At 42.0% G+C, this 27,657-nt stretch overlaps 2 protein-coding genes across 2 annotated transcripts; both read right to left on the minus strand.

The window, feature by feature from the left end:
• Window positions 1-2,284: 2,284 nt before the first annotated feature.
• Window positions 2,285-16,490, minus strand: LOC118771527 (meprin A subunit beta-like). Its single transcript, XM_036519533.1, has 14 exons — window positions 16,448-16,490; window positions 12,813-12,863; window positions 12,678-12,721; window positions 12,002-12,080; window positions 11,052-11,169; window positions 10,018-10,196; window positions 8,892-9,110; window positions 8,335-8,487; window positions 7,264-7,479; window positions 5,983-6,447; window positions 4,610-4,795; window positions 4,060-4,231; window positions 3,272-3,476; window positions 2,285-2,346 (listed from the first exon to the last, which is right to left on the minus strand). The coding sequence occupies exons 1-14, from the start codon at window positions 16,488-16,490 to the stop codon at window positions 2,332-2,334; spliced, it is 2,145 nt and encodes a 714-aa protein (XP_036375426.1). The 3' UTR covers window positions 2,285-2,331.
• Window positions 16,491-17,941: 1,451 nt separating this feature from the next.
• Window positions 17,942-23,676, minus strand: LOC118770839 (E3 ubiquitin-protein ligase RNF138-like). Its single transcript, XM_036518568.1, has 8 exons — window positions 23,569-23,676; window positions 22,954-23,103; window positions 22,440-22,593; window positions 20,559-20,701; window positions 19,699-19,743; window positions 19,391-19,496; window positions 18,382-18,489; window positions 17,942-18,145 (listed from the first exon to the last, which is right to left on the minus strand). The coding sequence occupies exons 2-8, from the start codon at window positions 23,085-23,087 to the stop codon at window positions 18,059-18,061; spliced, it is 777 nt and encodes a 258-aa protein (XP_036374461.1). The 5' UTR covers window positions 23,088-23,103; window positions 23,569-23,676; the 3' UTR covers window positions 17,942-18,058.
• Window positions 23,677-27,657: the final 3,981 nt, after the last annotated feature.

Below are 27,657 nucleotides of genomic sequence, written 5' to 3' on the forward strand. Positions count from 1 at the left end.
ACTGAGTCATTCCGGTCAGTGTGGGTAAGGTCGCTGGAGAGAGAGTCAGCACGCACACACATAAACTCACACTGACACACACACACACACACACACACATATACACACATACACACACAAGCACATGCACTTATGGATGTACAAGCTCACAGGCTGAGAGACATACACTGACGGAAACACAGATACAAACAGTGAATCTCACATGCTCACGCGCATGCACACATAGAATGGCATACACACATACATGTAAACATGGAAACACACACAAACACACACATACACTTACACACACTCACACAGAGACAAAGACATCCCCTCAGACAAACTCATATATAAATAAACACTCAGACATGCATACACTCATGAAATCACAGACACAGACAGACACACAAACACACACACAAACATAGAAACACACAGTTACATACACACAGTTACAGTCTCTTCTCCCATAGCTCTCATCACTCACATGACTGTGTCAGGTTCAGTAATGCAAATAAGATTTATCTACAAGGAATTGTATCCTAGCAAATGTGCAGAAAAGTTCCTTTTTGTTATAATAAATCTAAAATTTGCAAATAATAAATGTATATTGGAATTATTGTTTGGTGGAAGCATTGGTCTGGACAAGCACACATATATGCCTGCCATGTTCTTTTGAAAAACCAGGAATCTGAAATGCGTGGACAGGCCTTTGTATAGCAGAAAGGATCACGTGCAGAAATGCTGAAGCACCTAAGGTGAGTTTGAGTCATCTGTATTTTCAGGGAGAGCTGTCAGTCACAGAACGAACATCCCCCTTCCCGGCTAGTGTGATTGACCAGTACTCTGGCTGAATTATACACTCTCTACCCGGCAACCTGCCTTGAATCTCCCAAAGGTCTAACTGTACATTGATATATGCGACTGTCATTTTGTTATTCATTTGCAGAAGCAACAAGAGATGTCACCCTGTCCCTGAGGAGTACCTGACACCTTATGACATTTCTGAATTGCCATGACCTTTCAAAGCTCATATCTCACCGCTTATTAAAGCCCAGACATATAATTCACCAGCCGCTTCAATTCCAAACAAAACTCTACAAGCTAGGCAATTAGCAAAGTGAAAAATGTCACATACATGCGCTGAGCAATTAAAACAAAATTCGCCAAATGCGCAAAATGTCAACATTTCTTTTGCAGTCGTTTTTGTGTAGCTGCCGCCAGTGAAACCCTCCACTCGAAGGAGGTTGTGGAACATTCTACAGCCCGCAGGTGACACTTCGGAAAAGTTTCTCATTTTAAAATCCGGATTGATCGGCAAATTGGCGTTCTCTGCCATGCTGTGCCAACATGGGGTTACTGGTAACATTAAAGGGAACACGTGGTCACTGTCTTTAACTGGGACAGCCCCTATTGACAAAATGAACTTGTGTTCAACAGCTGCTCCATACAAGCACATACAAGGTTATGTGGATCTGAGCAGAAAGAGCCAACATTTCCAATGTTGTCAGCTAGAGGGCAGGTGTGTAGCATGGGTTGCTGTACCATGTGGGGCACTGCTGTTGCACCCATGAGCTAAATCCAAACCCAAACCTCCTTAAACATTCATCAGTATGAATGGGTGCTGAGGTTGTTTGTTAAGCCAGTGACAATGCTATTGGTGAAGATGATCTCTTCAGCAACTGAACCAGGAAAAGCCTGAATTTGAGACTTCCACATAAACCAGATAAAATATTTGGATTATGTTTTTGTGTTTTGTATTTGTAATGGAATTAAACAGCCTATTTCTGGAATGTTGTATTTAAGCTACTTCAAAAATCCTCCAAGCTTAACCTTGCTTTTAATTCATTCATTGCACAAACACACATATATCTATGTGTGTGTGTGTGTATATATATATCAGGAACATACAGACTTCTTTGTATCAACACAGGAGTCTGTCTCGTCATTAGTGTGCTATCGGTCATCTTGACAAGTACATCCTTGCTTTCTACCCATTGTTTCGTAAGGAAATGCCTGTGTGTTCAGGTAAGTGTTTTAGCTTTCTATGGACTATGTGGACTGTCCTTGTTTTATTCTCTGGTCATTTAAAAAGACAGTTAAGTTCAGGCAAAGCAACTTTTATTTTTTTCTTATTTTACAAATTGTATGTATTTAATATAAATAATTGCTTCAATGTAGCATGGTGGAATTTACATTCATATCAAGTTAAAGTGCAAGACCCTCAGCATCTTCCAGTATCATTTTCTGTGGTCTCAGATGGCAGAGTATTTATACACACACACGCTTATGCCATAAAATCACACTGGAAGCTTATTCTGAGGGGCCTCTTCATTGGAAATCAGCTGTTCATGATGCATTTTTCTGAAATGACAAATCAAAAGGAAGCAGTGCATTAATGCAGAGTGAAGGAGGTTGCCAGGCGTGAGAAATGGAAAGCTTCAACAGACGCAGGCAGCGTTGGTGTACTGGTGTGGAACAGCGTTCATAACCCAGTGGTTTCTGGTTCTGCTGGTGTACCTTTCAACAAGTTACTAGAAGTTAAATCTATGTAAGTTCCTCTGGATAAGATGTTCTAAGTGATTGTGATGTAACAATGACCAGAATTTTTGATCAGTGCATGCTGATGTACAGTAATAATTCATTCAGTTCCCTAACAATTGTAGTTGCAGGCAATGGCCAGCAGAGGGAGGGCCAGCATTGTCTGATAGGTGCGTGCTACTCTTTTTCCCCACCAATAGACTGTCATTTTTAAATCATGTAAAATACATTCATCTGACAGTTTAATGGCAGGGCGTGAAAAATGTAGACTAATAAAACCTTAAATTAAATCTTAAATTAAATCTTTCAAAAGCGTCAAGCAGGTTTCCACAAACATGCAGAACCAACTGTGGGGGGGGGAATCTTTCATTTTTTTTGTACCAGTACTTCTGCAATCACGTGGTAAAGCAAGTTCCGGGAACAAGGTGTACAGAGAGCTGTGCTTAAATACTAGCATGAAGCACCCTCTCTTAGACCCGGGTTCAATCCAACCGCCCTGCATTTTGTCTTTAAATGTGACTAAATTATTTCAGCCAGTGTTTTCCATTTTTCATTGTGACATATGTTTTACCAATTACTTAATTTTTTTCTGTATTGATTTTAAGTCACACAGCTGTGCAAGAAGCATACACTTTTATGACACCTTCTTGATGATGTTTGTTACTCTCGGATGTAGCGTTCTTACAGCAGCGCTGAATCTGAGGCTTCACGCTTCGTACACGTTACACGTTACACGCGTTACACTCACGTTCTCCAGGGTTATCCCGTGCTCCGTCTCTCGCAGCTTCTTCTTGTACTTCTTCTTCAGGCACACCACGGTCACGCCCGTCACCACCAGCATGGCCGCCAGCACGGCCATGGACGACGCCACCGCCGCCGTCACCGTGTCCTGGGTCGAGCCTTTCCGCTGGCACCTGTCACCCGAGTACCACCAGTCGTCCCCTACGGCACACCTGCGGGGACAGAAAGGGCGAACAGCGCTCTGAGCCGAGGTACGACCACACAACGCGCTCCCGACTTCTAGCAAATCTCTGTCATCAGGCCACGGTTATGTAATCTAGAGCAAATGCATGTATACATACACACATACATATATACATACATTTACACATTCTCATACACTGAAATATATGTGCATATACACTCCAATACACTGTAATCAGCATAAGTGGAAAACCCCAGCTTCAGAAAGTAAAAGTCCTGCCACGTATTTGTTCCACCCATGCACTTCAGAAAGTAAAAGTCCTGCCATGTATTTGTTCCACCCATGCACTACACCAGCTGAATTTAATTAGCACAACTCTTCAGCTAGGTAGAGGAGCTAATTAGTGAAATCACCTTGTTTAGTGAATGGCTAGAACAAAAACATGGCATGACTTTTACTTTCTGAAGCCGGGGTTTTCCACCTCTGGTAATCAGCTTCCTGCACATTACTTGTCTTGTAATTTACAGAGTTGATACAGATATTACAGTATAACAACCATGTGGGGTTCTCTCTCTCTCTCTCTCTCTCTTTCTGGAGGGGGGGGGCTTTACCTGCAGACAGCCGCGCCCCCGTCCAGCACACACACCCCCTCGTTCTCACAGGTGACCTCACGGCAGGGGTCACTTGGAGGGCCCGTGGGGCCCGGGGGCTTGCTCGTGGTGGTGGTGGTGGTGGGTGCGGTTGTCGGGGGAATCGGCTGAGTCTCTAGGAGCCTGGACACATCTGGAACAGGAGAAAAGTGACAGAGAGCTGAGCCTCCTTTCAACAGAGAGGGCACAGAACAAGGGAAGAAAGTACCCGGATCAGCTTGCCCACCCCAAGTCCTAACCCCAACCATGTGGAGTAAAATTTTGATTCTGATACAGGATCAGTAGCTAAGGGCTAGGAGCGCCCGCACAAAAATTGAATGTCTGTTACTTGCACCAAGCTACTAAGATTAGACGTCTCTATTGGTTCAATATTAGGATAGACTAATAAGTCTGACTCGGGGCTCTGGAGTATTTGTGATGAAGTCATGCGGAGGCAAAATTAAGACGGAGCTGGACTTTTCTCCCGTTGATGTGCTTGCCGCACTGTAGTTTTCCCCTTTCCGGCACGTACCCTCTGCAGTGATGAGGAAGATGGCGTCGCCCCCCTTGATGAAGTCCCTGCTCCTTGCTCTGCTGTGGGTCAGGTACACACTGGTCCCCGTTCCCGGCCCGCGATGGTACTGCGTCCCGTCCGGCTCAGTGACGAGAACACCCACCTTCCTGGGGTCATCCCAGAAGTACACCTTCTGCTCGTTCCCTGGTGACACAAAGAATTTGGAAGTGGGGGGGGGGGGGTGTTACCTCCTGCATGCTGTCCCTGTTTGAACAGCATTATCCCCCCAACACCCCCCCCCCCCCCCCCCCCCAAGGGTGGGGGCTGTCCGTGCCACTCCTCACAAGAATTAACATGCGATTCATCTCTTACTGCAGCCCACTCCTGGCCTGCTCGGTATTCCTGGGCTGCGCCTTAATGGAAAATACCTTCTATGTGTTACAAATTACACCCATGTTGGCATGTTCAGATAGAGGACATTTGCATATGCTGTGGAGCATTGCTGATAGCATGTATTACAATATGCGTCACCATGAATTGTGTGAAAGCGTCAGCAATTGGTAGAATATGAGAAATTTGCCGCATACATATACATGCATGCATACACACTCACACACACACACACACACACACAGACATATATTACTTTGTGTTTTACTATGCGTTGAAATATGTGACTTTTTTATCAGCTTTATAATCATACAGAACCTGCTGCTTTGCTTTATTAATGAGAATGGCAGTACCCTTTCGAACATTAATTTTCCCTTGATTTGCTTGATAAGCCGACTTTACCTTTGGTCTGCTCTGCGTCATTTCAGTTGTAGGAATAATTAAAAAAAAAAAACCTCTCTTCGTTAAAATCAGAATTATTCATTGTGACCCCTTCTCTTTGTTCTAAGTAAAATCATTTCATGTGAAGAGCACAAACCTTGTATAATGCTACAAAATTATCTCACAAAGAAATACAAAGGAACACATTAGAGATAGGTGATAATTATCTATAGCCTGGGCCTATTTGTCATGAATAAAAATGGCAAACAGGTTCTAGACAGTTTGAATTTCTGGACAGCTCTGGACATTTTGAATTTGAATTTGAATTTGAGTTTGAATAGGGGCAGCAGTGTAGCATAGTGGGTAAGGAGCAGGGCTTGTAACCGAAAGTTTGCTGGTTCGGTTCCCTACTGGGCCACTCTGGATAAGAGCATCTGATAAATCCGTCCAACCTGACCTAAATGTAGTGAATTCACTGGCTTTATTCAGACACACACTGAATGGACCATTCGGGCCATTTTCCTCACGTGCTAAATGACAATAATGTGATGTAATGTAACTTCTGCACCCCCCCCCGTGTCCAGCCTGGCGGCCCACTAAAGCGGCGGCTGTGAACTGACCGTCGAGTTCGAACCTCTCGGGGTCCGTGGTGACGCTCCTCTGGTTGGACATGCTGTGCCTGATATCGGGGTTCTGGTCCATCAGCATCATGGTGACCTGTTGCCACGGGCAGGGCCACTTGAGGGCGTCGTCGTTGTCCCCGGACGTCAGGTGCAGGTATATTCCCATGTTTTCAGGGCTCGGGTCGGGCTCCGTCACGCGCAGACCCACCTGGAAGGTGTAGCCCTCCTTGGAGCGGAAGCGGGGGCTGTAGATCTTCTCCCCGGCGGGCGTGGAGTCCAGCACCCCCGTGAAGTTCTGCACCCGCCAGACGTACTGTGGGCACTCGGTCTCGGACAGGTTGATGTCGTCGATGGAGAGGCCCCCCGAGGACGGCCCTTCCCCCTTCGTACCCTCGAACACAACCCGGAATTTCTTCGTCACCTTCAGACTGACGTGGTGTATCTCCCACAGGTTTTGAGGCCCTGGCGAGACATGATCAGGGCAAAGAATTAAATGACAAGAACCAGCCATTCATGCTGTGGCTCTTCATATTTGTCCACAGTACCAGTCAAAAGTTTGGACACACCTACTCAAGGGAGGGTTTGTCTTTATTTTTACTATTTTCCGCATTTTAGAGAAAAAAGTATGAAATAACACAAATGGATTTATGCAGTGACCAAAAAAGTGTTCAACAAAAGACCCAAAATTGTCTTATATTTTAGATTCTTCAGAGTAGCCAAAAAAATTGCATACGTTTTACATATATATATATTTATATCATACATAGGCATCAACTTCACTCTTTATATTTGTCTAAGAAACAAATTTCAAGCTTTTAAGCCTTAGATAATTTTGATCTTTAGATCAAAATGTCTTTGAATGCATGTTTCCCATTATCTTAATCAGTTGTGTTTCTTCTATCGGTACCGTCTCTAAGACTGTGTCAAAGCCTGGTCTTGAACACTCAGAGGCATCATATGCACTTACTACACTCAGGTGGAATACTGTAGCAGCCTTGTTTGCTATAGCTCTCCATGGGTACACACGTCCATGTGTTAGTGGTATTGAATTCCCAGTCTCTCTTAAGTGATACTGTATTCATCCCCAGAGCACAGTCACCGTAGCAGCTGAGACCCACACTGTAAATGTGAACAGATCTTCAGCGGGACATCCACCGAACAAGGCCAGTCAGGGCAGCTCTGGTCTCAGGAGAGAAGGGTGTGGCTTAGAGAGAAGGGGTGTGGTCCAGGAGAACGGGGCGTGGCCAATGAGAGAAAGGGTGTGGCCCGAGGCCGTACCTGCGACCTCTCCGATGAACCTCAGCGTCCCGTTGGGGTTGGCTTTGTCGTACTCCCGCACCCAGATGTTGAGGCGGTCCCCGGCGTTCCCACTGTGGTAGTGGAAGAACTGCAGACACTGGTAGCCCCGCCTGGGATAGAGGAGGCGGCTCTCCAGGTAGGCCTTGTCTCCCGCCTTTCCAGTCGCCGTGCTGAAGTGCATGAAATAGCCGGAGTCTAAAAGCGACAGTAGAGAGAATAAACAAATACTAAACCACAGTGTTCTTCATATCACATCACATTATTGTCACGCAGCAGACACTCTTGTCCAGAGTGACATACACAGCTTACAGTTTTATCCATTTATACAGCTGACTATATTTACTGAGTTAATTGTGAGGTAATTGCGTTGTACCCTTGGGCAAGGTAGTTACAAGAGCAGTGTCCCAGCGGAGAATCAAACCAGCAACCTTTTGGTTACAGGCCCCGCTCCTTTCCACTACACCACACTCCTGCCCATTCACTTGTAGAATATACTTATCCAGATCAATGTAAATAGCTTATAGATTTCTTATTTTATTCATCTGAGAAAACACAGACTAAGCAAATTGCTCAAGGACATATTACCAATCCGGAAATTGAACCTGCAACTTACCGGTTACAAACCATTTCCTAATTGAATGCACGTGTAAGCCAGACCAGTCATGGGCTACGTTTTTAACAGCCTCGAGCAAGGATTGTTTATACATCAATAATCAATGTGGCTGTCAAGCTGAGAAGTCAAGTAGCTGAACACACTAAATAACATTAATAAGGCTGTAAAAGGTTGTTTGGAAGCCGCACTTGAATGTTTTGTGCTACCTCGTTAGTTTTTGTGATATTACATCTTCATTTGGCCCGGCTTTGTTTTATCCGAGCTGGGAACGTGTATCTGATAGCGCCACAATCTGCAGTCATGTGATAACGATAATTATGACATTACGACAACCGAATCGGCAGTTCCTTGAACCCGGGCAATAAAGTGGGACGATTGCCACCTTATCTATGAAAATCAGACAGGGGGGAGGGGTTGTAAAAGGTGTCTGCCTTTACCTTTACACCTGCCCATGTTGGTGTAGTCCGTGGGAGGTCCGCCGGGGGCCAGTGTGACCCGGGTCCAGTCGGCCGTGTCCCCCGGGCCCTGAATCATTCCGCAGATGTTCTCCCGCTCGAAGCTGCAGGTCTCCAGGAACGTGGAGGACGTCGCTGAAAGAAAAGGCTTCGTCAGCACGACTGCGCCACCGCTCTCAAACGAATCTTTGGACAGCAGTAAATTCAGTGGCTGCTGCCAATAGGATTCTGTAATACCCACTCTTTTTTTCTTTCCTTTGTTTTCCACGTTACATGGAATTTAAACATTAAAATGTTAAAAGTTCAATAATCAGTTACTGGCGGGCAAGTAAAATAAACAACAAAACACAGAAAATGTACCCTGTGAAATCTGGTATATCATATTAAACTGTTACCTCCCCTGTAAATGTAAATACATTACATTGTAAAAGTGTTTGCTCCTAATATTTTCTATCTGTAAGTGTCTCTTGCTTGTGCCATGTATGTCAGATATTGTGTGTTGGCAGATTTGGAGAGGCGGGTCCAATAATGGCTCTTACTGCAGTTGTAGAGTCTGTTGAGTTTCAGCAGGTCGCTGTCGCTGAACTCCATGCGCTGACCGATCACATCCATGAAGGCGGGGATCTTGGTGACGATGGTGGGCTCGCTCCCGTTCTGGAAGGCGTTCTTGCTGTAGTGCATCATGGAGGTGTAGTCGTAAGGTACGTTCAGTGCACTGGACGTTGTGTCGTTGTAGGTGTTGAAATTGTGCTCTCTGCCTGAAAGTGAACACACAGGGAACAGGTGTAGCAAAAACAAGAAAAGCTTTCTCAGAGCTTTCCTCTCGAAAACTTTAGGGGAATATAGAAGGACCTCTGTTCAACCTAACTGAAATACACTTGGTCCTAACCTTTGAGTAACAGGCTTTATTTGCTCACTCACTTATTTACCCTGTTTTGTTATTATTTACCCATCGTTACTTGTGTCCATCATTACTTACTCTTACAAATACTTCTATCCCAGAACAGTAATTCTTGTGTACGCTGATTTCACCAGCTAGCTCAAACCAGAAATCATATCCCCTTTTTTTGTAAGGAACATAGGAGGCCTGATATACAGAATTTCAAATAAGTGAGGAACATCTGGGTTTGTATTCGGTCAGGCTGGAAAGGCTGACACATCCTGACTTTGCATCAAAGGGATTCTTGTAAGTCAGGAAGTTGGTTTATGGCGACATCCAAAAACAGAACGTATGAGAGGGCTGTTTCCATCACTGCACTGGGGTGATGGAGGAAAGAGCTCCCCCTACTGGTTCATCAGCACCACTACCGCCAGCAACTTGCCTATCCACGAAAGACAAACTATTGACCAGGCTGAGCCATGCCTCGATACTGTGAGCTTACAGGAGAGGGCTACTTGCCGGTTGGGTGGTCCCCTAGTCTACATATCAGAAACAATTTCATATTCAGCAAATATTTCAGAGGGCCTTATACAACATCAGGCAGTGTTAGCCATTCTGGGTTTTGAAAAGTTCCCCTCTCGATGACCTTTTCAGTGTCCTGGTGTGTTTATTATTCCAGTGCTGGCACAGTTAGTCAATAAGAACACATGTTCTTCAATAAGAACAATTTAAATGCACGTCCCAAGGACGCGCTGTGAGTCATGCATCATGTAATGCGCCATTACCCTCGGAGATGAGGTCCCACATGATAGTCACGTAGTCGTCGCGGTCCGCGCGGGACTGCTCGTGCCAGAAGCCGAGCGCGTGAAGGAACTCGTGCTCGATGGTGGCGATGCGGTCGCAGTTGGTCCCGATGGAGAGCCGTTGTTTCCCCACATGACGGTTCCCCACTGAAGAGAAACACCTGTAAACGTACAGTGCATCATTAAAAAAAAAAGCGAAATAGCTGCACTATCCTGAATCCACTGCCTCCTTTTTGGTTGCAGACTTCTAACAATGCCCCCCACAGAAGTAACATGTCCCTGGGGGCGGCAGTGTAGCATGGTGGTTAAGCTATTACTTGTAACTGACAGGTTGCCAGTTCGATTCCCTGCTGGGGCACTGCTGCTGTACCCTTGCCCAAGGTACTTTACCCACAATTGCCTCAGTAAATATCCAGCTGTATAAATGGATAACATTGTAAAAAACTGTAACCCACGTGAGTTGCTCTGGATAAGAGCGTCTGCTAAATGCCAATAATGTAATAATGTGTTCATGAGCATAAAAGAAGCTAAATATTCAGATAATGCTAATGTGCTAACTCATTGTGGATAAGGGCCATCTGCACATTAGCCATACCTACATGTAGGGAGGAGTCATATGGTTGTCTGGAAACATGTGCTTCACACTGCCTGTCACAATCTTATATCATGAACTAAACTGCATGTGTGATATTTGCAGCTTCTTACACCCTGCTCGCAGCCATGTGTAGTCAGTATTCTACCGGGTGCATACAAATGTCTCATAACATGCTGTCATTGCTGTCGTTTCCCAAGAGGAGTGTGCTGAATTCTTTGTCCTCTTTAAAGTGGTAGCCACTTGTGTTTAGATAATCCGAGATGGTAACAGCGCCTCAGGAGAACTTGTCCTTGAAAATGTCATACTTACGTAGACTGTTGTGCAATTATGGAGTTCCGCATATGCGGCCCTCTTTGTAATGTAACTGACCTGCTGTTATGTAGCTGAATCAGTGCAATGTGCCTCTCTTGAAAGCACTCACCCACTGCCTTTAAAAACAGAGATGTAATTTTGTTCCCCTTCCCAGGGTTTGAAGTCGATGCAGCTTTTCAGCCGGTATTGTTCAAAGGCCTTGAGGATGACTCCTTTGGCGTTGATCTCTACAGGGTGAGCAGAAGTCGCCATGTCAGAGATGCAGGGAAATGGAAAGCAGTTTTTATATTCAGCCTTGTCTGAGGAAGGCATCTTTGAGAGGCATTGTGTAAATCAGACAGGGCTCTTCTCACTAACCATTATATTTGCATTTGATCCATTGTATCTGCAGATATGAAATTGATTAAAGGGCACCTAGGGTGGAATTGTGAGAAAAATTAAACCCAGGAAAAGTTATCAGTTGGCTGTACCAAGTGACACAAATCCACAGTGGAAGAAATATTGATTTCTTCTGTGCTTAGACCGGCCAACTGAACCCTTTCCATGGGATCTATTTTCAAATACATTGAGACTGACTTTTCCCATTCCGTTTTAATTTGACTTCAAATTTCATCCAGCTACATATGGTGGTAATGTTGTCTATGAAGGGTCTTGCATAAGACCTACATAGCACTATATAAACACTGCACGAATCCTTATCAACACATGCCAACCAGCAAAGACACATGTCACAGGGTGTGATATTATTCTCCTAATCAAATATGGCTTTACCATGACAAAGCAAATAAGAGTGTCATGGTAGCATAGCATAGCATAATATAACATATAACATATAATATATCTACCCTTATGTCAGTTGGCATAAGTGTTAATGAATGCTAATGTTCTAGTTATGAAAGGCCTTATATTGTTATTGATGTAGGACTTGATGGACCAAGTCGTCCGCGTACTTTAAATTGTATTGGTATTGTGTATTAAAAGTACGCTCTCAGAAACCATTTTCTTTGAATCGTTACACCGTCACATCATCTCTCCTGTTACTCCCTGCTGTCCACTCACCTAGACTATCTTCCAGGTAGTAAGGAATTGTTGTCGGCCATCTGTACTCGTCCCCCAGTATGGAGTTCCTGCCTTGCTTCTATACCAGTCAGTGACGAGGTGTTAGTTTAGGCAATTCACATTTGCCTGAGCAAGTGCTGCATACTCGGTGTCATAGGTTTTCAGCCTAGCATATTTATCACACAGCTTACTTTAACTTACAGTTCAGGTAAAACTGACATTTATGTTTGTCTAATAAACACAAATGAAAGCCTTGAATGGGAATCATGATGTGCACAGCATAGCTTTACCCTGACATGGCTTACAGCTTAGAGAAGCTACATATATATAAAGCTATATATACATAAAGCTATATATATATATATATCCCATTATATCCCACATTGTGAATACAGCCTTCACCATGCTGATTTAGAAATCTTTGGTAGTTCCAAGAAAATGCTTTCCCTGGATCAAGTTTTTTAGAGGTGTCCTTGGCATGCAGTATATAGACAGGTTAGATATATAATTATATTGCATAAGTTTTTCCAGCCTCATAGTTCTGCCTCTTCATTCTGTTGCAAAGTACAGCGTAAGTATTAGCTGTATTGTGATGAAATTAACTAACAATAATAATGCATACTCCTTTCCTGTTTAAGTAATTACTCCGGATGGACACTCACAATATAAAACTCACCTTATCATACACAATATCACCCTCCATAAGATTCAGCCCAGCATCTATAAAAAGAAAAATGGTTTCATGTTACAAATTATAAGTTGTATTTAATAACACAAAAAGCCTCAGGGAGAGCGGGACGCTTTGGCAAACCTTCATTGATGTCGAAAATGTCTCGGTCTTTTCCACCATCCAAATCAAAGTCTGTTAAACAAATGGGACAAGTTAATCAAGATGGAATGTTCTTTCTGTGTATTGACAGTAGGCACATCACTCTATTGCATGTATAAGACTGTGAAAATGTACTGTGTAAAGTAGCATTGATAAGTTCAACAGCACTAAAAAGGAAATTGGCCATGCGGAACAAAAGTTATGCATTCTCTGTTACATACCAAAACCAGTCTTTGTTAAAGCACAATAAATATGCAAAACCAGGTTCACTCACCAATGACTCTGGATGTTGGCTGATAACATAAAAAAATACAAATCAATGTAAATCAAAGTCATGCATATGTAATGTAATATCAAAATGACAGTCTCATACTTCAAATAAATATGGCAGTATCAAATGTGAATTCTCTAGGGAGATATATTAAAGCAGTCTTACCAGGCATGAGATTTGGTGACAAAACAAACTCAAAATAATTAAGGCGGCGTGTTCAGCCATATTCTTTAGGCTTGTCCTGGGCAGTAGAGTGACAGTCTGAGCCTTCAGGACCTCCACTACAGTGAGGTGAAGAAACTTTGCTCCAGTAGATTGAGATGATGGCTGTTTGTCTCATAAAATGTGCATGCCCAAAGAAAAGTGCTACGTTTGTCAGATGGAGCAGATAAGGTGCATGTGATTGTGAGTGAATTATTGACGACATTGTAGAGGACAAACTTGTCCGGATTAATTTACTCACATATTCATACAACCATGCACATGCACAAACAATACTATACATACATACATACATAAACAGACAAACATGCAGGTACACACTCATATCGATATGACAAGGTCTTTAAATTTGTGGGATTTACACTGCTCAAACTGGTGACTTATTCACTTGCCTCTGCATCTCTAAAGAAATGTCAGTTGCACTTTACGACCTCCACACAAATCTGGCAAACCTGTGGTAACATTTCAGTGTTGAGATGATGTTAAATGAACTCAGATCAGTGTGTGAATCATCACACAGTAGCCAAGTATAAAGTAACATTTAAACTGAGATTAAGTTATACCTGAGCTCTGAGGCACCATGGAAACTTTGAAGGACATCTTTAAAAGTGTTGTAAAAGAAATGATTTGAATGTCGTAAGTGGTACTAAAAATGAATGAGTCTTTGGAGAAAACCATCAGTTATGCAGAGAAACACATTTTGGATTTTGTGCAAGAACTTGAAATTTTCCCAGAAAATTGACCAGATAGTCAGATCGAAGAGTTATTCATTGGAGATTGTGTTTCTGCCATTGTCCAGATTCCAAGAATTCTGATTTGCTGGCTCTGAACATTCTTAAATTGGCGTGGTCTAAAACAGGACATTCGTAATCAGCATAAGAATGCAGGCAGACAGCACCGAGAATACTGGTTCTGCCTATCTGGTCATAATAGAATAATCTGTGGTATCAGAACCTGAAAGCATAACCACAAAAATAAAGCTAAAAAAAAAAAAAAAAACTATGAAAGGAAATTTCTTTCAATGCAGATCTATTTAGTAAGAGAAATTACAACATCCATCATGAAATGAAAAGTTTTATTGACAAATAAAATGTTGCACTTTGAAACCATGGCTGAGCTATTCTAACAATTTTGCAATATTTAATATTAACTTTACAATATGCTTAATGACACATCAATGCAAGCACTGTAGATGGTACCTGCAAGATATGGCCAGACGTTTGATCTTTGGCACATTATAAATCAATTTTATCTAATCACAAAGCAAGAACAACTTTTTTTCCTTTTTTATTGTAGAAATAACATTGCTTACGTAAATTGCCAGCCCTAATGAGAATTAAACAGCTCGGTGTTTCGATACTCTGAAGACAGCGCGGGTGATTGGGAAGATGAGAGATGCTAATCTTGCTGACAGCCATGCTACTGCTATCACTTGAGCAGAATCCCAGACGGTCTCATTCCCACCCACTGTGACTTAAATGTTGCTCCTGAAAGCTGTTTCATGTTTTCCGGAACATTCTTTGAGCCCAAAACCTCCTGTTCTATATCCATTGCTAGCCCATGTAGAGGCGGCAGTGTAGCACAGTGGTTAAGGGGCAGGACTCACAACCAAAAGGTTGCCAGTTTGATTACCCAGTGCAGCACTGCTGTTGTACCCTTGGGCAAGGAACGTAAACCACAATTGCCTTAGTAAGTGTCCAGCTGTATAAATGGGTAAAATTGTAAGTCACTCTGGATAAGATGGTCTGCTAAGTGACAATAATGTAATACACGAACATCAAAGCCTGGAATGATTTTTCCCCAAAACCACAGAAACGCAGAGACGGGCGGAGCCACGGGATGAATACTCTCAGGATGTTCAGCGAACGCACGTGCCGCAGGTGCTGCGAAAGCCGTGAGCGTTTACGCAGCTTTCTCATCGATTTATCCGCAGGTGTCGTCATCTGCAATCTGGGCCTGCTTTTTATCAACTCACTGTGTGAGTCAAACACTCCGGCCGGTGACATATCAAAGGGCTCAGTGCGCCGCCCCCCGCCCCCGGCAGGCCTTGATCTGTTGAGCCAGCGAAGACCGGCTCGTACGTGTGTGCAGTTGCGGCGTCAGTCTTCTGAAAAACTCAGACCCAAATGTTCATGGCAGTTTGAGGAAAAACTGCACATAGGAGTCTTATTATAACCTGTAGTGAACTTTCAACACGTGAAATGTTCGCTACTAACAGTACCCATTTGCTACACATACGCACACTTCCAGGCAGGTAATTATTTGAAAGCAGCGCATTACAGTAAAGCAAAAAATCCCCCTGGTGGAGTTTGGGGAATTTGGGGGCGGTGAACACAGCTGTCCACAACACCTAGTTTTCACTTTCTCTTTCATCTGTTTTTTTTCCCTTCCCTCTACCCCTCCCCTTTAAAAACATTCCATGTTTTTACTGATAGCATAATCACATGGTTATAGACATTTAAAAAATAAGTACAAAATAAATGGTATCATTATGTGCAGTGTAGTAGTGAAACTCAAGAGTTGAGAACCTTCTGACAAACCTACCAGCAGTATGTCTGCTAGTGTTTCTTGGTATAAAATATAAATATTTAATTTATATGTATATTTTCATGTTATCATTAAGTGTTCCCACCTTGAAAGAGGAAAAATCTCCCTGACTGACCATTCTGCACGTTCAGCACTGCCTTCTGAATTAAGTTGTGTTTAATAAGGAATGTGCTGGCTTTAATCACATATGCAAAATAAAAGACTAAACAGGGTCACATGGTTTTCCATCTCCCCCGGAGTGGTGACACATTCAGTGACAGATAGGCGGGCTGTCGTAATCTCTGTCTGCACATGTTGCTCAGCCACTGTGTGGATGTGGGGAAAAAAAAACTTCCCTATAGTCTAATGGAATGTGATACACAACACGTGAGCGTTATTATAGCACCACCACCACCACACCGCAACTTACTTTCAGTCTCTCATCTATCCCTGCAGGTCTGCTCGTTCCCTGTGCTCCCCGGCTGCTGGTAGTCCATACCTCCCTCCACTAGGGGGCTCCATCACAGACTAGGGCTTGCCAGAGGTGAGAGAGGCACCCGAGTCACTCACTGCCTTGCGCTGACCTCTGACCACTCACCTCTTCTGATCACACCTGGGTGCATTCTGTCCTCATCCGCCATTTGAACTGTGACGTGTTTCACTTTGGCCTGATTTTTGTACTGGCATCCGTCACATAGTTTATGATCAGATTAATATTCTTTGCGTGCAGGAATTCAATGTTGCAATTGAACAGGATGTCTTTGTGTTGCATATTAGGTAGTTGCATGACAGAGGTTATGCTGTTCCTGCTTGTTTTCTGTGTGTAATTTGCAATGAAACATCTGTTGCTCTACAAGTCCCTCTGAACAAATGTCTGCTAAATAAATTACTATGAAACAACCCAGGGACTTTGTGATGCAAATTAGACTCCTGACGAATAAAAATTAAATAAGGGCCAATAGATGAAGAATAATGATCTGGATTACACTCCCCTGATTCCCACAGAGTGTAGATGCACCTGCTTCAGGCTTGGAAACCCCAGCAGGTCTCCGAGTAGCCAGGTGTAAGGACACTAGTGGGATCCTCTGTGTTCATACAGAAGTGACTTTGGAAGGCAGTTACACTGATATGATGTGACCGAATACCTGCCATTCCAATGGAAGTGGTCTCGACTGACTGTCCTTCTCTGATAATTAGGACTTTGGAACCTGATTTAGGAAGGGAATCGCACAATACCTCCCAGCAAGACCCACCTGGTCAAAATGTTGCTGTTCAGAATGAGGGCTTATCGTGTACATAGTTCCACACTCCTCAGCACCCCTTAGTCAGAGTTAAGTCTGAAGCAATGCTTTGGATCAATGGCCAACACTATGCGTATGCTTGCGTGCTCATTTCTGCATCTCTTACGGTCCTCTGTTAAGCACTGTGCAAAATATCCTTTTAGCGTTTAGCATTAGCATTAGAATCAGTTTAGGCTGTACATGTACGTTTGGGTCACATTTGGCTGTTTACATACTTTGGCCCACTTTTTCAGGTCACATGGTATGGCTGGGACAGAACCCAGGCCATCAAGCTCAGGTTGTGCTGAGCTATAACTGAGCTACTTGGGAGCGCTAGTATTTACCGTCATATTCACATGCCCTTGTTCCTGTAGCGCTTAACTCTATGAGTTTCAGCCAAATAAGTAAATAAATAAATAATAAGAGTGTTACTCAGCGTATGGAATAATGTATAGAGAATTATAATTGCACACAGACTTTGGAAACTGGAAATCATTGTTTTAAAGAACAAAGATTTAATGAAAGCACCACACAGAAGCTGAAGGATAGTTGTTGGCTATATTGCAATTACAAACAAAACAGTGTTAGCAAAAATCACGACGAAATGAAAAGAACAAATTTTGCACCATCTCTAGGAGCAATAAAAATAAGTAAAGTGCTTTTTTTTACACCCAGCAGTGATCTGGGATTTACATTGCACATGACTTGAAAAGACCACTGTTAGATACAACAGATATCGATAAAGTACAGCCCCTTTCAGAAGTGTTAACTAAATATCCTAACAATTTCCAGACAGCAAAAAGCGTGGCAAAACATTAAGGAGAAATAAACTGACATTCATATGGTTATATATTTTTTTTCCACACACCTCTCTAATTTAAAGCTAAGCGTGATTGCGGTATGAACTCTTTTGAACGAAGCTGAAGGTCTCAACGAGTTATTCTCCTTTCACATGCCTGCAGAATCGACTGTTGGATTGCCAGGTGCAGCTGGGTGTCCTCGTCCTCACGTACATTCTTAAGATGAAGAAGAAAAAAAAATGTTTTGGACAAAGAAAAGAATAATAATTTCGGTTCTAAATAATACAGCAAGGCCATCCAGCACATACTTTTTGAAGGAGTTGTGTGAGGATGGATGTAGAAGCTTCGATTTACACAAATGTGACGCAGCATTCAGCGCAAAAAAAAAAGTAATAATAATCCAGTGCCTGTGAATTAATAGTAAAAATAAATAAATAAAGGAATAAACTCACCATGTAAATGTCATAGCTAAATCTGTGTCGGGCCGTTAAGTGCCCAATGAAGTTTCTGCTGCAGTAGTTGGGGTCACCCCAAGACGTGGCGACACAGATAGGACACACCTTCCAGAGCAAAACAATGCAAATAAGTGAGTGTTGAGCCGGTTTATGAGGCACTGCAGCTAGAATATGCACCCCGATAATCTGGTGTCAGAAAATATAAAACATAAAACATTCTGAAAACAGCAGCAAGAGAATCTAAATGAGAATGTTTCAAAAAGAGCAGTGGAATATTCCTTTAATATGCAAATCAAGAATACTAGTCATGTAAACATGTGCAGAATACTTAGTCCTCAGTTTTATTAACTGAGAGTTTTGTATGGACAGCACAGAAAATGTAAACTGTATGCAGATATTCAAATCACTAGCAAGCAGGTAATTGATCATTAATAAAATCTCCAAAGATAGTAGGATCATTTCATTAGGTACCTGGGAATGGTAATACTTGTCAGACTAACAGTACTTATATTTCAAGCTCATGTTATTCTCTGTTTAATATTTACTTAAACTGAAATGCATTATTTGTATTTGTCCATATTGTTGCTTTTGTCAATCCGTCATAAATAATATTTCAAACAAATGCATGGATCGAAGCAGCTTATTTGAAGTACATATTCTAAATGCTCATCGATAGCGATTATGTTACATTGTATTTGCTTAGCAGACACTCTTGTCCACAGCAGCTTACAGTTTTTACATTATCCGTTTACACGGCTGAATATTTACTGAACCAGATGGGTTAAGGACCTTGCCCAAGAGTTCAATAACCGGCAACCACTGAGTTACAAGCCCTGCTCCTAATCACTATATCACACTGCTGGTGACATTCACAATACTGCCTGAATGTAAAAGTTTTCAGTGTGCGAGTTATCCCCACCAAGTGATATGGCCTTTTGAAGTGTGTGTCCATTAGCCATGCATTAGAGGTCACATACACACAATTTATGATAACATTTGGCCTTACCACACGAGAGGGGTCACCAGCGTGGCTTCCTATGCAGTGCTGAGCCAAGGCCATGTCAGAAAAACCCTGCTGCTGGCAGTATGGGCAAGAATACACAGCTGTCGAGCTGAAACACATCATTCCAACAACAATCACCACTCTAATTATGACTATAATACAGACCCCGCTGTGAATTTTTTAATATTCAAATAAAAATGCAAAAATATTTCAGAGAGAGTTTTTTTTTTTTTTTAATTCTTCTTTTGCCAAGAGCAGCAGGCCCAAAATGAATCCCAATACCAGTATGGCAAAACAGAAACTATACATACCTGCCAATCACAGATGATGGATGCTGTACATGGACAGGGTAAATCCTAAAAAGGAACACAAGCCACTCACTGAGTGAAAGTATTTCAGGTCTGTTAAGATGAACCATTCAACGCCGGCATGTAGCACACTTTGTCTATTATTCTTAACGTGCGCTGTCTGTGATACAGTGCAAGTTTTCAACGTTACAAAACATAATTTTACACAATCCGACTACAACAATGCCCATGCCAAGGAACTCTCATAAGAGCACAGAACTGAATCCAGGTTCAGGTTCCATCTGACATGTCTTCATTCATTTAAGCTTATACTTATTGTTAGATGTTCTGCAGTGTATGACAATGTGTAACTGCAGACAATTAACTTTCTCTCAAAAGCTGTTTTTACACCTCTGTCAGACAGTGCCCTTCAACTATTGATATTTCTTTATAAATAGTTGAATAACACATTTTCTGTACAATTGCAAGAATGTTTTTCAGTATATACAATCAATTTGCACTAACAGAATGAGACAGCCCTATGCACATCCCTCTGAAATAGCAAGTAAAGGCTTTTTTTTGTTCATATATCCTTGTAGGAATCCATCCATTTGATAAATATAAGAAATGCAATAAAAAACAAAACAGGGCACAGATCCACTACCCTCCTATTAAGGGACTCACCCTTTTAGGCTTTTAAAACTGCACACACATTGCATCGTGAGTTAACACCACATCAGTTCAAAGCTGTGATACCAAAAAACTAGTTCAAAAAGAATCCTTTCCAGTCCTGTGGGGCAGAAGAACCTGTAGGCTATAGTTTGCGCTTGAATGAATTCAGACATTTGACACATGTTGGATGCAGCGAGTACAGGGGTTCTTACCTGGCGGAGGGCGGGGTCTGTGCGCTGTCATTGGCCCTATCCTGCTGGTTTCCCAGCATGCTCTGGGCATCGGAGGGTGGGCCGTACTCCTCCATGTATTCCCTGCAGTGTTTGTAGTGACTCCTCATCCTACTGAGCAAACTCTGAACAAAGACAAGACATTCACATGCATTGCTGAAATGAAAAATTCTCCTGTTTTTATTTTTTACATTTTTTACTATTACAGCCATGCGTCGCTTAACGTCCACGATACGTTCTGTGAAATAGGACCTTATGTGATTTGGACGTTGTGCAAACACCATACTATATACTTAGCAAACCTATATGGAGTAGGCTACTGTAGCCAAGATACTGTAAACATACAGTGCCGTACTGTATTTCAACTGATATAAAGTACACTGTAATATATGGGTTAAGTTGGTTAATACTGTACAATACGAAACATAATACACATAATACACTGTACCATTATACGCCTGGCAGCGCAATCGCTTTATTTCCATGAGACATGAGATACACGTGTTGCGTGCGGGAAGCGTTGCCTTCACTACGTCCGGGTACGTCCGCTACGTCCCGTTCTGCGATCGGGATTTTTAAACTTTATTATAACCTTATGGGACTACGGATGTGTATGCGAGCGGACGCTGTCCGAATGGACGTTAAGCGGTGTATGACTGTATTGTTATTCTCATTTTCCGTTTCATAAAGAGGTGAACTGCACTTGTCTTTACTTAGGCCCTTTATCTAGGTTTCTCGATTGTTTTGTTATGATGGTGACCTGCCACAAGGGCACCTTTCTCACTCTACTGAAGAGGGGAATTCAGATGTGTCTTCAGGAATTCCCCTGCCTAGACTTCCTGACACGTTAAAGGACACCATGGTCTGTTCTCTGAAAAACAACACTAGGTGTGAATATGTATTTGGTACGACACAATACATAATACATATTCACATTCAAATCTTTGATTTGAATATAATTTCAGAACCCTCCATACTTGTCTTTCAAGGATCTAGACATCATTTTTATCTATATATTTCACAATTTCACTCTTATCTGGAAGAATTTACATATATTACCTGTATTACATATTACTGTATTTACACATATTATCTAACAAACCTGTATATTAACAGGTTTGTTAGGGACGGAGTAAATATTCTTGGTTGGGTAAATATATTTCATATTAATAACTGCTTCACTCACGTCCTCATTCATGGCAGTTCATAGCTCTTACATGCTCCACAGCACCTTATTGTAAACACCTGAATATTTGCAGAGGAAATCCCCAAAGAGCTGCAGTATGGCTCATTTTCACTGAAGGTCTGATCTGACCGAGAAACTGAAACCAAAAGGCTGCCAAGGCCAGTCCGTAAAAATAACAGCTGTGTGCAGTCATCATGATGTGTTTACCCTAATGGCACATAATCACACACCAGTGCACCAAAAGTCGACTCATCTGTCCAACTGAAAACAATGTAACATCTACCACAACTGCACATAATCTCCCAACTGTACACTGTATTCACCACTTCTCAGAATTGTCCAGTGCAGCACAATATGCAATAAAACCAAAATACAATTGCCCAAAATCATACAGTATTGAACACATCCACAAAACTGCCCATCACGAAACAATATTTCCCACAATGCCAAACAGTATCCAGCACTGACGACAACACGCGACTACCCAGCAATACACGAAACAAGACTTGAGTTCAACTCCATTTCAATTCAGCCCATTCAGGAAATTAATTCAAATTCAATTCATTGAGTGAATTTCAATTCATTCCCTGAATTGAAATGGAAGCGACCCCAGCTCCATTGCCTATGCAACAATTACCACATCGCCACGTGATCACCCAGCAGCATGCAGCATTTACCAAAGTTCCACAGGCCCTGCACGGGCCCCTGGTCTCTCTCATCTTCTGCACAATGTCCTGTGCTGTCTTCTCCCGCTCCGATACGGGCCCTCGGCACATGGGGCAGTGCGGGCCCTGGGTCCTCACTGCCGTCTTGAAACAGCTCCTGCAGAACCTGTGGGAGAGAATACCTTTCACATCCCTCCTTCCAGCACGTCTTTCTGTGTCACACACATGTGATTCATGGGCTGTCGAAAATTTACACTTGGGGTGTTTTTTTTCTTAATTGTGTGAGCTTGTTTGGATGTACGGCTTTATAAATCTTAAACTCATTCTCCCTCTCCCTCCCACCCTCCGCCTTCCTTTTCTTAATTATGAAATATATTTAATACAGCTTAAAAGAACTAATAAAAAAAAGCGCAAAAAAATGTATGATTGCAGAAACAACTTCAGATATATTGATAGCAGAAATGTTGCATGGCTAAACAGGCTGTGACAGCTGATAGTGAGGCTTGAATCTTTAACATGAGTTTACACATGTCGGCAGCTCCTTGTCCTTATAGGGGTCTTCAGGACATCTTGGCAAATGGGGCAGTCAAATTCCCCTGTGGAATCATCCACAGCCCCATCTTCATTTGCCGTGTTCCCCACCAGTCCTACAGAGGCCATGACATTCAGAGGTCTCCTAGACTCAGGACAAAAGTCACTGTTTAGCGTCATCGTGTGCTATTCCTTGATTAATCTGTATATTACTGTGATCTGTAAATAAAATGCCCACATACTTTGTGAATATATTGCTTTTAACCTTAAGAAGTTAATGGTACCAGGGAGTGAGGTAATGTACAGAATTACAGCAAACCATGACATGGCTTTTAACGAATCTTTGTCATTAAGTATAAACATTTACTTTCTATGTCCAAATATGAATTAATTAAATACTTCTCTTTGTTATCGCTCTCTCACTCTCAAACATTCTGACAATAGACAGTTATACCCGCACAAAAAAGGACGTAAATTGCTAGTGCTAAATGTTGAAACAAAACCTCTCACCACGAACGGATGCATTTACCCTTCAAGTGTAACGATAAAATAGTTTTCAGTACTCAACAGCAGGCCTGTCATTTAAGCGAGTGCTTTTCTGTACACTTACCAAGAGTAGCCTACCACGGAAGACTCACTTCTTTAGAGAAACGTCTCGTACAGTCCGTTCGCATGTGGCTAAATGTTCTTTAATACAGGGCATTTAAAACGTTGTCAATTATTGTAAGCAAACTTCCCAGAACGGCCAGCCCACAAATATTTTCTTTCACTTTCTCTATTGTAAAGCAGGAAGTATGGAAAACACAAAATATTCTACACCAGAGCGATATGTCCTTATCAGATTCAGTTCACGTTTCTGGAAAGACTTCCAAATTAAACACCTACTGTCGGTTCAAAACTACATGCAAAGCTATTTGCATAAAAATGCACTGTAAAAGATCCGAATGCATCCCTTGATATGCACAGGTTTTACGGCCAGAAATAGCTCACACTTTTGTTAGGTAAAACAATTCTCTGCGAGACTTCAAAATAATGCATAGTATATGCCAGCGGTTAATACTGCATTTCGAAAAAGAATATTGATATTGATTCTCACCCGCAACGTGTGTGCTGTTATAGCAGCACCGAGGAGTATAATTGTAATGCCATGCAGCTTTCCCTAGTAAAATGGTTAATATAGCTGTGAAATCCTTTTTGAAAGGAATTCAAAATATCTAATTTGGTGACTGCTCATTCACAGATATTCTGCGTTATCGCACTGGTTTGGAGACCGTGGAGTTGCAGAGTTGCTGCGGTACGTGCATGCATGTTAAAACTCTCACGTTGGCCTGGTGGCTCGTTCTTGCTACCGTGTATTCGACTTGTGTTGATTGCAGGGATAATATTTTATGATTTTTAAACGTTTGGTCTTCTCAGATGATATACGGTTTTTGGTCATTCAATCTAATACCGCAATATCATCATAGATATAGTTGAGAATAACCATACAGAACCAAATGTCCCAAAACGCACGCAAAGCAAGCATGGTATGGTCGAAGTGTGAGATGTTTCCCTGACATTGAAAAGCTGATTCTAAAATGAATACAATTTAAAAATCTTGTACTCCGCCAAGAGGCAATACTTTGTTATTAAAAGAACGTCAGTGCGTTGGTTAATGAAGTATAACCAAATAACTATCGAATTAACTAGTTAAACTGAATTAACAAATACCAGATTGATAAATCAGAAAATAAAAAGTAAATGTCTCTCTCCAAAGTCGTTTATAAAAGACCATGATTGGTTGAGTCAGGTAAGTGACTGACTTAGGTAAAAGCCCAATTCACAGACCACCAAGGGGTGTTTGGGGACTGCTCATACATCACCACTGAAGGGACGACATCCAAATATAAAACTTGAAATCATTCCAAATGGAGCTATTGCGTCAGGAATTTGACTGACAACCTAAACGCCATTCCAATCAATAAAGAACCTGGGCAATTGAATGATGGAGAAAATTGTTTGCTAGAAATAGGTGGCGTTTAAGACCGCTTTAGCTGTGCTGGATTCTTGATCCTTCGGCCTAATGCGCAAAAAAGAGAGATTTCACGGACTGTGATCTCCAGAGATGACAAGTTCCGTAATCTTCCATGGAATTACATCTTCTGACGGTGGCCTGTAATAGCCCTCCTGCCTCAACATGAATTGCAATAGGAGTATTGCAGGATGTTACAGTGGGCGAGGAAATCCACATCTCCTCACTGGCACTTGCTGAACATGTCATTTCCAGTGTCATGATTGGCTTAGATAATCTCCTACACATATGTGTTATCTGGGTGAGCAATAGTGTGCAGATGGTATTTTAATGTTTAAATTGAAATTGAAATGGGAATTTGGTCATAGGCTTCAGATGGAATTTCAGAACACTCAGGGCCCTTGACTGATAATTGATGGGCCCACAACATCTGATACATATAACGTCTGAATGAGTGAAGCCCGGTCTGAGCTTGGAAGTGCCATAAGTTACGTTTCATGTCTATTTTTTCTCCTTACCAGCCTGTCTTCCTCTTTACTGTACTAGCAAGAAAGGAAGTAGTGCCTGATAGTGGTTTCATGTATGCCATTAGCACATACAGTACCTCAAGTATCAACAGACTGGATTTCATGTCATGGAGGTGTGTGTGTATCAGGTAAGCGAATCTCCATATTGTAAGTGAGCATACTGTACCTAAGACTTGTATTACAGTGGGTATGCTCTGTAGCGTTGCAATTACAATATGCAGTGCTTAATGAGTGAAAGGGTTACAAGTGGTATTTATTGCTCACATAGATAAATGCATTCAAAACCTTGGCAACAAAACAATTGAGTAAAATAGCAGAGCATCAGCGATCTGGCTACACAGTGACAGGTTTCTACCCTGCATATATGTCCTCTTCAGGCATAACTCCGAGAACACCCTTGGTGGCACCAGAAGCTCTGTGACCCTGGGGCGTGACCACAAAAGACAGACAGCAGTAAAATGTGTATGTTTTTCTCTGTCTTTTTTACTGTATGTTTTGAATATTATGTTCTTAGATATGTTTCTTGTTCCCTATGTCTATCTCACCCTGTCTTTATGTATGTGGAATGTTTTCTCTATGGATGCAGCATGGGTGGAAGCCCGAGCCACATTTCCTACAGTGTGGGACTGTAAAGTGAATCTTGATCTTGATCTTGATCTTGATCCTGAAACGCAGAGAGGTCAGAGCACACCATGCTGGTCCACAGGGGGAGGAGATCAGATACAGCATGGGGCCTTGACATCCCTGAAATTTGCTGTGGAAGAATGAACAGCCATCAGAGGCCTCAATAGAGACCCCACAAAGCCATTCAGATAAAAACGGTCAGTGTCTGGGCTGTTACAGAAGGATGTGGATAGGTTCCCCAACTTGTTCCCTCACTGGGCCCCCAGCATTGTAGTGGTGCATTGTGGGTAAGGACTCCGTGATGGACTGGTGTTCTGTAAAGGGTGTGTGCAGTACCTAGGCTTATATTAGGCTGCACTGTGCCCTGGAAAATGGGACAACCTGTGACTTTACCAGCTGCTAGACTCAATGCCGGTGCTACAATTATTCCATATCACTACTGGGGCACAAAGGTAGTCCTGTCACATTAGTTAGAGTGTAGTAAAAAGGAATCATTTGCTGATGGGTGATTGTTGCTAAAACCGGCATAATTGCCTATCACAGGTAGCAACAGGTTCAGGGCCTTTTCTGTTTAAAATTTGCTAACTGCCACCTCTATTTGAATGTCACTGGCTTGCACTCCTGTCAATGATGCAGCAAATGAAAATTATGGAAATATGATTACATCATAATAGAAAATCTAGCATGGGGATTATCATTTTTATGTTTTAATTTATTTTATGTATTAATTTTTATGTATTATTTTATATACTAACAGCATCTATGACAGACGACATCCATTATTGCTGCATGCTTGGCTGTATGTATGTTATACTATATATTGAATATAGAAGCCTGCCAACATGCATACTGTTACACATACGAAAGTATCCATGTGTTTTTCATTCTCTGACATGCAGTACATTTTAGCATGTGTTGAAGATGTACTCCTCAAATTTGGGATTTCATACTTTAACATATAGGTATGTTTTTTTGAAGTGGTTGCCATAGTTCCTCATCTGAAATGTGAAATTGCATGCAGCACCCTTATATAGAGGGCCTTTGAAGTGCACCAATTTTTTTTATATATATAAAGAGTTGCAGCCGTTTGCTTTCTTCACCCTGGGCCATAGGATGGATTGAAAACTGGAACACGTTGAATGTTGAGCAATATTGTGCCTTGGCAACAGGGTAGAAGATTATAAAGAATAATTCATCTCTTTTTTTTTAATCCTCTGACTTGATGATAGATTTACTATAGCATGAGGGAAGTTTACCCTCGTGCAACTTTAAGGCCAAATTTAGCTTTTTTTGTTGTCAGTCTTTAACTCCTGGACTGAACAGCAGGTTCTTATGGCTAAAGTATTTTTGGGAGACTCACAATTTGAATGAAACATCTACTAATCTCCTTACAAACATGGTACTGCAGACATATACATGCCATCTTGTATGTACCGCACACAGATAACATGGCTTTGATTTGTCATTATGGAGTGTATATCGTGGCACTGTATATATCCTGTCACTGTGCTATTAAATGTGTCCAAAATTTAGTTTC

The sequence above is a fragment of the Megalops cyprinoides genome, chromosome 24, assembly GCF_013368585.1.
Source record: "Megalops cyprinoides isolate fMegCyp1 chromosome 24, fMegCyp1.pri, whole genome shotgun sequence".
Taxonomy (NCBI): Eukaryota; Metazoa; Chordata; class Actinopteri; order Elopiformes; family Megalopidae; genus Megalops; species Megalops cyprinoides.

Coding starts and splice junctions, on each gene's coding strand:
- LOC118771527 (XM_036519533.1), bottom strand. CDS start 16,490: ATGGCGGATGAGGACAGAATGCACCCAGGTGTGATCAGAAGAG. Junction 9,111..10,017: donor GTGGGACCTCATCTCCGAGG/GTAATGGCGCAT, acceptor GTTCACTTTCAG/GCAGAGAGCACAATTTCAAC. Junction 6,448..7,263: donor GTTCATCGGAGAGGTCGCAG/GTACGGCCTCGG, acceptor ATGTCTCGCCAG/GGCCTCAAAACCTGTGGGAG.
- LOC118770839 (XM_036518568.1), bottom strand. CDS start 23,087: ATGGCCTCTGTAGGACTGGTGGGGAACACGGCAAATGAAGATGGGGCT. Junction 20,702..22,439: donor GCAGGGCCTGTGGAACTTTG/GTAAATGCTGCA, acceptor GTCTTTGTTCAG/AGTTTGCTCAGTAGGATGAG. Junction 18,490..19,390: donor CTGGTGACCCCTCTCGTGTG/GTAAGGCCAAAT, acceptor TTGCTCTGGAAG/GTGTGTCCTATCTGTGTCGC.